This window comes from Coregonus lavaretus, assembly GCF_964263955.1.
Source record: "Coregonus lavaretus genome assembly, chromosome: 31".
Lineage (NCBI taxonomy): Eukaryota > Metazoa > Chordata > Actinopteri > Salmoniformes > Salmonidae > Coregonus > Coregonus lavaretus.
Window position 1 is genome coordinate 3,639,247 of NC_140018.1, and position 13,488 is coordinate 3,652,734.

Sequence of the window (13,488 nt, forward strand, 5' to 3'; positions counted from 1 at the left end):
TGCAGAATATACAGTAATCCACAGATAGCTAGTTGATATGTACAGCACAGGAAAGATACGGATGGGTCTCCATTCCCTCTAGTTTGTTCCTACAGAAATACATAAAGATCTGTAAGTGTGTTCCCTGTAGATTGAGGAATGTGATTGGACAGAAAACAGCTGGTGACACAGGGCTGGCTGTCTCTTCCCTCTGCCTGTTTGTCTGCCTGTCTGCCTGTCTGCCTGTCTGCCTGTCTGTCTGTCTGTCTCTTCCCTCCGCCTGTCTGTCTGTCTGCCTGTCTGCCTGTCTGTCTCTTCCCTACGTCCATCTGTCTACCTGTTTGTTGGGGTAGCGTAGACAGAGGTAGCGTCAGACGAGTCAAAGTTGCAGAGGAGGAGGAAGAGTGGAGACGGACGGAAGAAGGGAGAGGAGAGATCAGATTCCACGGTTTCCACAGTTACGGTGTGCTCTAGGTGCTCTGAGGCCTTAGCTGAAGAGATGTACTGTACAGCCACTGAGAGGCTGGCTATTGGGTTTTTCCTCTCCCTCTCGGTGTCTGTCAGTCTTCCTACCACCCCCAGAGTGAAGTTAGCTCAGACAGTGAGGGAGGAGAGGAGGAGGACAGACCTCTAGTCTTCTGAGCTCCAGTATTTCTTGGCAGTACTGAGAGCCCATCACAATTACACACACAGCTCGCCTTCAAATCCCACAGTATGAAAGAAGTCCTTCATTATTTAACAAAAGAAGACTGTCCTTCTAGCTGATCCTGAGTTTCAGTGGGTTGTTGAGAGGGGAAACCTTAGTTGGCACTTCAGAGAGTGAAAGAGAAACTTCAGGGAACAAGGAGGAGGCATGGAGGGTGGAATAAGTAGTTCAGTTTGTGCTAGGGAGAAGGGAAATGTTTTTGGGGTTGGCACCGGTGCTTGGACAATCACTCTCTTGTTCCTCTGTCTCCTCTCGCTCTCCCCCGCCCCCCTCCCCCTCCCCCCTCCTCCTCTTCTGGTTAATGTGGGAGAATCCTCCTTCTCTTTCACCCCACCCTGTCCTCTTCTGTCTGTCTCAGTTCATGTCGATGGTGTTGAAGACCCACTCCGTGAACTTTTTGAGTTTGGCAGCAGAGCTCTGGGACTCCTCCTGCAGCCGCTGGTTATCCTCCCACAGCCTCTTGATCTGCAGATGGAGACGCTGCTTCTCCTCACGCTCCTACAAGAGGGAGGGAGGGAGGGAGGGAGGGAGGGAGGGAGGGAGGGAGGGAGGGAGGGAGATAGAGGGATAGAGGGGGAGGGAGGATTAGAGGGAAAGATGTGTAGGGTAAAGATGAGAGAGAAAGGGAGGGAGGGAGAGAGAGAGAGAGAGAGAGGGGGGATGGAGGTTAGGGAGGTAGGGAAGGAAGGTGGGAGAAAGGCAAGGGTGGTCAGAGAGAAAAATAAAGAGATGGATATAAAGGGAGGGAGGAAGAGGAGTTAAGAGGGAGAGAAGAAGAGATAGAAGTAGGGAAAGTAACAGAAGGAAGAGGAGGGGAGGGGAGGAAGGAAGAGGAGGGGAGGAAGGAAGAGGAGGGGAGGAAGGAAGAGGAGGGGAGGAAGGAAGAGGAGGGGAGGAAGGAAGAGGAGGGGCGGAAGGAAGAGGAGGGGAGGAAGGAAGAGGAGGGAGGAAGGAAGAGGAGGGGAGGAAGGAAGAGGAGAGGAGTAAGGAAGGAAGAGGAGGGGAGGAAGGAAGAGGAGGGGAGGAAGGAAGAGGAGGGGAGGAAGGAAGAGGAGGGGAGGAAGGAAGAGGAGGGGAGGAAGGAAGAGGAGGGAGAATAATCGAAGGAATGGGGCAAAGGTGAGACAAAGGATAAATGTTTGATTTAGTCAGCAACTCTATATAACAGACGGTAGCAATAACACTGCTAGGGATGATAACTCTATATAACAGACGGTAGCTATAACACTGATAGGGATGATAACTCTATATAACAGACGGTAGCTATAACACTGCTAGGGATGATAACTCTATATAACAGACGGTAGCTATAACACTGATAGGGATGATAACTCTATATAACAGACGGTAGCTATAACACTGATAGGGATGATAACTCTATATAACAGACGGTAGCTATAACACTGATAGGGATGATAACTCTATAACAGACGGTAGCTATAACACTGATAGGGATGATAACTCTATATAACAGACGGTAGCAATAACACTGATAGGGATGATAACTCTATATAACAGACGGTAGCAATAACACTGATAGGGATGATAACTCTATATAACAGACGGTAGCAATAACACTGATAGGGATGATAACTCTATATAACAGACGGTAGCAATAACACTGATAGGGATGATAACTCTATATAACAGACGGTAGCAATAACACCGCTAGGGATGATAACTCTATATAACAGACGGTAGCAATAACACCGCTAGGGATGATAACTCTATATAACAGACGGTAGCTATAACACTGCTAGGGATGATAACTCTATATAACAGACGGTAGCTATAACACTGCTAGGGATGATAACTCTATATAACAGACGGTAGCTATAACACTGCTAGGGATGATAACTCTATATAACAGACGGTAGCTATAACACTGATAGGGATGATAACTCTATATAACAGACGGTAGCTATAACACTGCTAGGGATGATAACTATATATAACAGACGGTAGCTATAACACTGCTAGGGATGATAACTCTATATAACAGACGGTAGCTTTAACACTGATAGGGATGATAACTCTATATAACAGACGGTAGCTATAACACTGATAGGGATGATAACTCTATATAACAGACGGTAGCTATAACACTGCTAGGGATGATAACTCTATATAACAGACGGTAGCTATAACACTGATAGGGATGATAACTCTATATAACAGACGGTAGCAATAACACTGATAGGGATGATAACTCTATATAACAGACGGTAGCAATAACACCGCTAGGGATGATAACTCTATATAACAGAAGGTAGCTATAACACTGATAGGGATGATAACTCTATATAACAGACGGTAGCTATAACACTGCTAGGGATGATAACTCTATATAACAGACGGTAGCTATAACACTGATAGGGATGATAACTCTATATAACAGACGGTAGCTATAACACTGCTAGGGATGATAACTCTATATAACAGACGGTAGCTATAACACTGATAGGGATGATAACTCTATATAACAGACGGTAGCTATAACACTGATAGGGATGATAACTCTATATAACAGACGGTAGCTATAACACTGCTAGGGATGATAACTCTATATAACAGACGGTAGCAATAACACTGATAGGGATGATAACTCTATATAACAGACGGTAGCTATAACACTGATAGGGATGATAACTCTATATAACAGACGGTAGCAATAACACCGCTAGGGATGATAACTCTATATAACAGACGGTAGCCATAACACTGCTAGGGATGATAACTCTATATAACAGACGGTAGCAATAACACCGCTAGGGATGATAACTCTATATAACAGACGGTAGCCATAACACTGCTAGGGATGATAACTCTATATAACAGACGGTAGCAATAACACTGATAGGGATGATAACTCTATATAACAGACGGTAGCAATAACACCGCTAGGGATGATAACTCTATATAACAGACGGTAGCTATAACACTGATAGGGATGATAACTCTATATAACAGACGGTAGCTATAACACTGCTAGGGATGATAACTCTATATAACAGACGGTAGCTATAACACTGATAGGGATGATAACTCTATATAACAGACGGTAGCTATAACACTGCTAGGGATGATAACTCTATATAACAGACGGTAGCTTTAACACTGATAGGGATGATAACTCTATATAACAGACGGTAGCTATAACACTGATAGGGATGATAACTCTATATAACAGACGGTAGCTATAACACTGATAGGGATGATAACTCTATATAACAGACGGTAGCTATAACACTGATAGGGATGATAACTCTATATAACAGACGGTAGCAATAACACTGATAGGGATGATAACTCTATATAACAGACGGTAGCTATAACACTGATAGGGATGATAACTCTATATAACAGACGGTAGCAATAACACTGATAGGGATGATAACTCTATATAACAGACGGTAGCTATAACACTGATAGGGATGATAACTCTATATAACAGACGGTAGCTATAACACTGCTAGGGATGATAACTCTATATAACAGACGGTAGCTATAACACTGATAGGGATGATAAACTGTGCGGCCATGTTTGAGACAATACTCATTGTTCCAATCCCTTAGCCATTGTATGCAAATACTGCCATGTCCTTTCTTTACAACAGGAATGAAAAATGTGACTCATTTCAGGAAACTAGGCGTATGTCACGTGTCACTACTTCACAGGAGAGCCATTTGAACGTAAACTTTTTTTATCAAAATCTTTTTTTGGGCAGAAATGCCTTCTGGAACGTGAACTTTCATGTGCCTTAATAACAAACTTGTATGCCTTCTGTAAATACGAATACAATTGTTAATTTACGAGTCTAGTTGGTTTAGCCACCGAAAAAAGACAGCAACCTTCCCGCTCGCCATGATTGGCTGAGATAATGAGTGGGCTGGACATGCCGAAAGATGAGTTCGGATTGGTCTGCCATTTAGCACGCTTCTGTCTATAATATGAGCTGGTCAGTATGTGTAGGTAATCTTTTCTAACGTGGCTTTTTTGAAAGATATCACGTAGTAGAACTGCATAAGTGTTGCTCTCCACATTCTGGAAGACCGAGTTTTGAAATCAGTGGAATTAGAGTATGATAGCTAAGGAGATGGAGAGAATTCTGCCGATTGATTGCAAATATGCAGACAAAGTCGAAAAGAGAACAAACAGAAGGCTGTTGTATAAAACACCTGTCCTGGATTACATCTTCAAAACTAAGGGCAACCATGTCATCCGTGACAGAGAGGGAGAAGCGTCCATCCATGCATATGGGTAAGAGAGTCTAGCTAGCAAAATTTTCAGATATTACACATTTCTAATTTTGTCAGAAATTCGTTTTCATTTCAAGTTAAAGTATACTGTTAGCTAGCTAGCTAACGTTAGCTGGCTGGCTAGCTAGCTAACGTTACGTGTATGATCTGTGTAGTAATATTATTCGTATCTCAGAGCCATTTGCATTGGTAGTTATAGCCTAATGTTAGCTAGCTAACATTGAACCTGGTTGGTTAGCTACCTGCAGATTCATGCAGGGTAGTAACGTTATGATTTGGGATTATTGTTCATTGTTTAGCTAGCTAGCTACATGTCTACACAAAAGACTCCACTATGCAAGTAACTATTTCAGTAAAAGTTGGCAAAAAAGCGTAATTAAATTGTTGCCAGCAGCACAGTTGCAGTCACTAATGCTCTGGATAACATAAAAAACAGGCTAACCAGCTCTGCTAGGGCGAGTAAAATGGTCAGAGTGAGCTGTTCTCTCATTTGTGTCTGGAAGTAGCTAGCAAGCTAGCCAACGTTAGCCAGTTAGATTGGGTGCTTGACTGTGGTTGTTAGGTCAGAACGCTCGGATCAACCCTACTTTTCGGCCAGAGCGTCCAGTGTGCGCTCTGAACGCTCAGAGAGCGAAACACTCTGAATTTACGAACGGACAATCTGACAACGCTCTGAGTTTACGAACGCCCAGAGTGCACTCTGGCACTCCAGATTGAATGTTCGAACACACCCGTAGTATAAACCAGCCCTTAGTCTTGAAATCTTTGGTTGTTTAGTACATGGCCTCACATGTGAATCCTTAAAGAGATGGGTGGGGCTAAGGCTTAAAAGGGTGTGAACGATGCTGAATGGGTGTTGTGTGTGTGCATACGTGCATGCGTGGGTCCGTGTGTGTGTGTGTACAGGCATGTGCTAATGTGTGCGTGTGGTACCTTCTTCAGGTCATCCTGTAGCATCTTGACCACGGTTTCCAGCTTGGTCACATTCCTCTCCAGACCTGCAGGACCCTCACTGTGGAGACAGAGAGCCAAACATACATTTAACCACACTAACCTAATGGGTCATCTTTATTTGACCTTTATTTAAAGAGATTGATCTAAAGTACTTACATATGCTTACTTACAAGCCCTTAACCAACAATGCAATTTTAAGAAAAATAAGAGTTAAGAAAATATTTACTAAATAAACTAAAGTAAAAAAATAAATAGAATAACAAAAATAACAATTAAATAACAATAACGAGGCTATATACAGGGGGTACCGGTACAGAGTCAATGTGTAATAACAGTAGAGAGGCTATATACAGGGGGGGGGGTCAATGCAAATAGTCCGGGTAGCCATTTGATTAGCTGTTCAGCAGTCTTATGGCTTGGGGGTAGAAGCTGTTAAGAAGCCTTTTGGACCTAGACTTGGCACTCCGGTACCGCTTATCGTGCGGTAGCAGAGAGAACATCTTTGACTAGGGTGGCTGGAGTCTGACAATTTTTAGGGCCTTCCTCTGACACCGCCTGGTATAGAGGTCCTGGATGGCAGGAAGCTTGGCCCCAGTGATGTACTGGGCCGTACGCACTACCCTCTGTAGTGCCTTGCGGTCGGAGGCTGAGCAGTTGCCATACCAGGTGGTGATGCAACCAGTCAGGATGCTCTCGATGGTGCAGCTGTATAACTTTATGAGGATCTGAGGACCCATGCCAAATATTTTCTGTGTCTCCTGAGGGGGAATAGGCGTTGTCGTGTCCTCTTCGGAGGGGTTGGGTTAAATGTGGAAGACACATTTCAGTTGAATGCATTCAGTTGTACAACTCACTAGGTATCCCCCTTTACCTTTTCACAACTGTCTTGGTGTGTTTGGACCATGATAGTTTGTTGGTGATGTGGACACTTTAGCCCTGTCAATGAGAATGGGGGCGTGCTCGGCCCTCCTTTTCCTGTAGTTCCACGATCATCTCCTTCGTATTGATCACGTTGAGGGAGAGGTTGTTGTCATGGCACCACACTGCCAGGTCTCTGACCTCCTCCCTATAGGCTGTCTCATCGTTGCCGGTGATCAGGCCTATCACTGTTGTGTCGTCGACAAACTTAATGATGGTGTTAGTCGTGCTTGGCCACGCAGTCGTGGGCGAACAGGGAGTACAGGAGGGGACTGAGCACGCACCCCTGAGGGGCCCCCCGTGTTGAGGATCAGCGTGGCAGATGTGTTGTTGCCTACCCTCACCACCTGGGGGCGGCCCGGCAGGAAGTCCAGGATCCAGTTGCAGAGGGAGGTGTTTAGTCCCAGGGTCCTTAGCTTTAGTGATGAGCTGAGGGCACTATGGTGTTGAACACTGAGCTGTAGTCAATGTACAGCATTCTAACGTATTGAACAAATTGTACAAATTATTGTACAAATTGCAGAAAAAATAACTATTACAGGACGTAACATATCATAGGAAATGGATGACGTTGTTCACAGTTTTCAGGGACCTGTTTTGGGTAGCGAGCACCACTTTCAAAAGTACTGGCTGAAATGATACAAAACCTCTGGAGAATCACTTTAACCAGGAAAAGACACTTGAGGTTAGAAACCTATTTTGCACAGGCAGATCCTGTATGCTACTACAAAACATGAATTCTATATTTAGTGCACCTCATAACATATCTGAGCCGTGTTACCTGGATGAAGGTCTGGATAGAGGGGCAGGCTGTAGTTCCAGGCTGGGATGTGTCTGCTGAGGGCTGGGGGCTCCACTTCCTCTGTGGTTAGAGTCACTAAACACAAACCCTCTCTGGACTGGAGGGGGAGGGAGGGAGGGAGGGAGAGAGAGAGAGATGGGGAGAGAAGGAGAGAGAGAGATGGGGAGAGAAGGAGAGAGAGAGATGGGGAGAGAGAGATGGGGGAGAGAAGGAGAGAGAGAGAGACGTGGGGAGAGAAGGAGAGAGAGAGAGACGGGGGAGAGAGAGAGACGGGGGAGAGAAGGAGAAGGGGGAGAGAAGGAGAAGAGAGAGAGATGGGGGAGAGAAGGGGGAGAGAAGGAGAAGAGAGAGAGATGGGGGAGAGAAGGAGAGAGAGAGAGACAGGGGAGAGAAGGAGAAGAGAGAGAGATGGGGGAGAGAAGGAGAGAGAGAGAGATGGGGAGAGAAGGAGAGAGAGAGAGATGGGGGAGAGAAGGAGAGAGAGAGAGATGGGGAGAGAAGGAGAGAGAGAGAGATGGGGGAGAGAAGGAGAGAGAGAGAGATGGGGAGAGAAGGAGAGAGAGAGAGATGGGAGAGAGAGATGGGGGAGAGAAGGAGAGAGAGAAAGAGGAGAGAGAGAGACAGATGGGGGAGAGAAGGAGAGAGAGAGATGGGGAGAGAAGGAGAGAGAGAGATGGGGAGAGAAGGAGAGAGAGAGATGGGGAGAGAAGGAGAGAGAGAGATGGGGGAGAGAGGAGAGAGAGAGATGGGGGAGAGAGACAGATGGGGGAGAGAAGGAGAGAGAGTGAGGGAGGTTGAGTAAATAAGAGAAGAGAGAAATATAGGATTGTAAGGGGAAAACGTGAGAGAGGGAGATAAGGTTGAGACAAAGATAGGTGGTCTTTCCCATTCTCAAATTGCAGTAAAAGTATAGAGTACCAATGATAACTCCCCTCTCACACTAGTAACTGTTGTCATGAGAGACACATCATTACTATGTAGTGTTCATAGTATACACTAATTCCTTGTCTCTCTGGTGCATGTGGTATTGGCCACATGCACCAGGTGAATTCAGTCACACACACACACACACACACACACACACACACACACACACACACACACACACACACACACAGAAGTATCTCTTACTTTCGAAGGTGTTGGCTACATCCACCATGTGGGTCCAGTCCAGGGGGCTGTCCCTGCTCTCAGAGGGGGGGAGGGGCATCAGCTCCTGGGGGAGGGGGTGGCGCTGTCGCTCAACCATCTCAGCCAATGACGTGTCAGACGCAGACAGGTCACCTGCAGAGAGAGGACAGGAAGACCGATTGGTTCCCTCTCTCATTGAAAAATAAACTACTGCAGGCTATTATTCTTGAATAGTCGGAAATTAATGTAATGAATCTTTTTACCAAAATGTAGGTCAATACACTTTCTACCAGAGGAGGGCAGCATATACACAACCTTTATCACCCAGCTCCGCCACATCAAGTATTAAGTCACCAATGTGTCAAATCCTCCAACTGTCTCAAGCTGTTTACGCCACATTCCCCAGACCCTGTGTCAATACGTCTCCTCTCACCGTGTAGTTTGATCCCCAGTTTGTATGAAGGTCGTCTGAGGGGCACCCCGCGGGTGGTGGGAGAGCGTGGCAATGTGGAGCAGCTAAACAACACGTCACTAGCCAGGGCGGGGTCTGGTTCTAGGTCCCCCAGCCTCAGGGAGGGGACACGCTGGCCCCGGTAGATACTCTCATCAGACAGGGTCCGGTGGAGAGACCGACGGGTAGGGGGCTGGCCTGAGGATGAGGACTGGAGGGGAGCGCGAGAGAGAGAGAGAGAGAGAGAGAGAGAGAGAGAGAGAGAGAGAGAGAGAGAGAGAGAGAGAGAGAGAGAGAGAGAGAGAGAAAGATCAGGAGAGAGAGAGGGAGAGAGAGAGAGAGAGAGAGAGAGAGAGAGAGAGAGAGAGCGAGTGAGCGAGTGAGCGAGAGAAAACGAGAGCGAGGGAGGGAGTGAGAGAGAGCGAGGGAGGGAGTGAGAGAGAGCGAGGGAGGGAGTGAGAGAGGGTGAGAGTGAGAGAGAGTTAAACTGATGTCACCTGCTATCATAAGTGAATATAATAAAAACACACAGCTGGAGGATTTAAGTTTTAACATGCAGGATGATTAAAGGTACAATCTGTAACTTTAAATTTGGGATCAAAAGTTCTAACTCTGCTGTCTTTAATAGTTTGCTTGGCTTTGGCCAAGTATGGTTGCAGTATGTGGGTGGAAAGGAAAGATAACCCATTTAAAGATTGCTCCTTTAAAGGGAAAGTTCACCCACAATGTTACAAGCTAATATCCTGTACCTTGTCCTTGACCTTGTGTCGTCTGTGTTTGGGAGGGCTGTCTGGACTCAGTGTCTTCATATCGTCCTCCACGGTGGTCTTAGCGTGGGTGAGGTGTGGCTGGGGGCCGTGATGGGCTCTGCTATGACCCCCACCCTGACCCCCCCCTCCTCCGCCACTCCCCTCTCCTCCACTTCCTCCCTCCCCTGGAGACTTCCTGGGGACACACAATAACAAGCAGGGAGCAGGGGTCAGATAATACAGCCATGCAAAAGATATAGCAATGTGACTGTCCGATAACCATGTACTACATATTAGCTGTGATATTCAAGTAAAATCTATTTAATCAGACTAAATCTGGATCATACATAAAGCCCAATATCATGCAAATTAACTGTATAATGTAAGTAATCTTTAAAAGTAGTTGTCTATATTCAGTGTATGTAATATTCATTTTAGCCATAAGGTGGCGATCAAGTCTTGAAAGAGGAACTATTCTAATACTAAGGCTAAGGTACAAGGCCTCTCCCTCCTGGTCTTACTTGCGGTTATCTCCGAAGTCGACAGAGTTGATAGTGGATCCTGGCTTCCTCCAGCCGATGAGGTACTTGGAGGTGGCTCCCTGGCGGGGGTAGAAGGTCTTGGGGCCGGGGGAGACCGACGTCTGGGAGCAGGGGGAGGTGGCCGAGGAAGACGAGTCCTCACGGGGGGAGTGGCCTCTGGAACTGGAGAGGAGGACGGGGGGAGGAGGGAAGGAGAGAGGAGGCAGGGGGGGGAGGGAAGGAGAGAGGAGGACAGGGGGAGGAGAGAAGGAGAGAGGAGGACAGGGGGAGGAGGACAGGGAGAGGAGGGAAGGAGAGAGGAGGACAGGGGGGGGAGGGAAGGAGAGAGGAGGATGGGGGAGGAGGGAAGGAGAGAGGAGGACAGGGGGAGGAGGGAAGGAGAGAGGAGGACAGGGGGAGGAGGACAGAGGGTGGAGGGAAGGAGAGAGGAGGCAGGGGGGGGAGGGAAGGAGAGAGGAGGACAGGGGGAGGAGGGAAGGAGAGAGGAGGACAGGGGGAGGAGGGAAGGAGAGAGGAGGACAGGGGGAGGAGGGAAGGAGAGAGGAGGACAGGGGGAGGAGAGAAGTAGAGAGGAGGACAGGGGGGGGAGGGAAGGAGAGAGGAGGATGGGGGAGGAGGGAAGGAGAGAGGAGGACAGGGGGAGGAGGGAAGGAGAGAGGAGGACAGGGGGAGGAGGGAAGGAGAGAGGAGGACAGGGGGAGGAAGAGAAGTAGAGAGGAGGACAGGGGGAGGAGGGAAGGAGAGAGGAGGACAGGGGGAGGAGGGAAGGAGAGAGGAGGACAGGGGGAGGAGGGAAGGAGAGAGGAGGACAGGGGGAGGAGGACAGGGAGAGGAGGGAAGGAGAGAGGAGGACAGGGGGGGGAGGGAAGGAGAGAGGAGGACAGGGGGGGGAGGGAAGGAGAGAGGAGGACAGGGGGAGGAGGGAAGGAGAGAGGAGGACAGGGGGAGGAGGGAAGGAGAGAGGAGGACAGGGGGAGGAGGGAAGGAGAGAGGAGGACAGGGGGTGGAGGGAAGGAGAGAGGAGGATGGGGGGAGGAGGGAAGGAGAGAGGACAGGGAGAGGAGGGAAGGAGAGGGGAGGACAGGGGGAGGAGGGAAGGAGAGAGGAGGACAGGGGGAGGAGGGAAGGAGAGAGGAGGATGGGGGGAGGAGGGAAGGAGAGAGGAGGATGGGGGGAGGAGGGAAGGAGAGAGGAGGACAGGGAGAGGAGGGAAGGAGAGAGGAGGACGGGGGAAGAGGGAAGGAGAGAGGAGGATGGGGGAAGAGGGAAAAGGTCAGGGCGATTCAACTAGTGGCCATGGAGGGCCACAGTACTGTAATCTCTGGCATGGACATCATCTAGACTTTGAGCTAATAACTATGACCTAAAAACCCATTTTTAGAAGTGCTGATCTGCAGTAGACTAGTAGATTACAGAGTGTTACATAGTCGTTTCTCTACCGACGTCAGAGCAGAGGATGACATAAATGGACTACTGCCGTTCATCAACCTCTATCTATTTCTGTGGTTCTATTACAGTATCAATCTATCAAACCAAGGCCCCTGTATTATGCTACTGTTGACACGGTTTCCCTTTGTGACTGACGATACTGTTGACACGGTTTCCCTTTGTGACTGACGATTCTGTTGACACGGTTTCCCTTAGTGACTGACGATTCTGTTGACACGGTTTCCCTTAGTGACTGACAACACTGTTGACACGGTTTCCTTTTGTGACTGACAATACTGTTCAGACGGTTTCCCTTTGTGACTGATGATACTGTTGACACCGTTTCCCTTTGTGACTGATGATACAGTACATCCATTTCAGCTCTACTGCTTCACGGAAATAAATATTCTTTAAGCTTCGCTAGAAAAAGAGGCGAGGGAACTAGCAAATGTCATGGTCAAAAGACTCCCTGGAGGTTGTGCATGCGTGTACGTCTGCTCTGTGCATGTGTGTATGCCTTGCCCAAACCACCCATCCATACCTGGAGTGCGATCCTGCATCACTCAGACTGTACGAGCTGCAATCTCTAACCGGTAGGTGTGTAGGAGGACTCCTAGCCGTCCCCTCTGCCCTCTCCCCCATCTCCCCTGGGGGTTGCGGGCTCTCTGCGGCCGGGGGGGACCTCTCCAGGACCCTCTTGCCCCCCTCAGTGGGGCTATGCCATGGCGATGGGGCTCTATCCTTCCCCTCTCTACCCCCAGCAACCAAAAGGGAACTAGAACTCCCGTGGTGGGGTTGTGAGTGGCCCACATCCCCACCGCGGCCCCCATCCCCACCGTGGCCCCCACTCCCTCCTCCGTAGGACGAGGTGTCTATCCCGCTGTCGGCCGAGGCCCCCTGGAGGTACCCCCCTCCCAGGCCGTTGGGTTCAGAGTCAGGGGCCTCCCCTGGTGCTCCAGGGCCCCCCATGTCGAACCACTTGTCGGTGTCGCTGTGGCCCCCGCTGGAGGCCGTGCTGGAGAGGGTGTTACTGCTGGAGTGACCCGAGTACGGACCCTCAGGCTAAGGGGGGGGGGGGGGGAGATGGAGAGATGGGTTAGACAGGAGTCAGCTACAGCAGAGGGTTTATTCAACATAATGGAGTCATCTTAATAGTCTGATCTCCTTCATCTGCAGTGATCTGAAAGACCTGGACAAGAGAAACTGTCTTCAGGTCAGTGATCTGCATTGATCTGAAAGACCTGGACAAGAGAAACTGTCTTCAGGTCAGTGATCTGCAGTAATATGAAAGACCTGGACAAGAGAAACTGTCTTCAGGTCAGTGATATGAAAGACCTGGACAAGAGAAACTGTCTTCAGGTCAGTGATATGAAAGACCTGGACAAGAGAAACTGTCTTCAGGTCAGTGATCTGAAAGACCTGGATAAGAGAATCTGTCTTCAGGTCAGTGATCTGCATTGATCTGAAAGACCTGGACAAGAGAAACTGTCTTCAGGTCAGTGATCTGCATTGATCTGAAACACCTGGACAAGAGAAACTGTCTTCAGGTCAGTGCAGATGAAGTCAGG

General features: G+C 48.4%; 1 protein-coding gene across 1 annotated transcript in view; it reads right to left on the minus strand.

The window, feature by feature from the left end:
- Positions 1-991: 991 nt before the first annotated feature.
- The window catches only part of sipa1l1 (signal-induced proliferation-associated 1 like 1), an 83,370-nt gene continuing 70,873 nt past the window's right edge, over positions 992-13,488 (minus strand). Inside the window, exons 18-25 of the mRNA XM_084148624.1 lie at positions 12,462-12,982; positions 10,472-10,654; positions 9,951-10,146; positions 9,184-9,412; positions 8,751-8,903; positions 7,599-7,716; positions 5,879-5,957; positions 992-1,183 (exon numbers count right to left, since the gene is read on the minus strand). Of these exons, the coding sequence (XP_084004750.1) occupies positions 1,040-1,183; positions 5,879-5,957; positions 7,599-7,716; positions 8,751-8,903; positions 9,184-9,412; positions 9,951-10,146; positions 10,472-10,654; positions 12,462-12,982 (1,623 nt within the window). The 3' untranslated portion in view covers positions 992-1,039. The remainder of the gene's footprint in view (positions 1,184-5,878; positions 5,958-7,598; positions 7,717-8,750; positions 8,904-9,183; positions 9,413-9,950; positions 10,147-10,471; positions 10,655-12,461; positions 12,983-13,488) is intronic.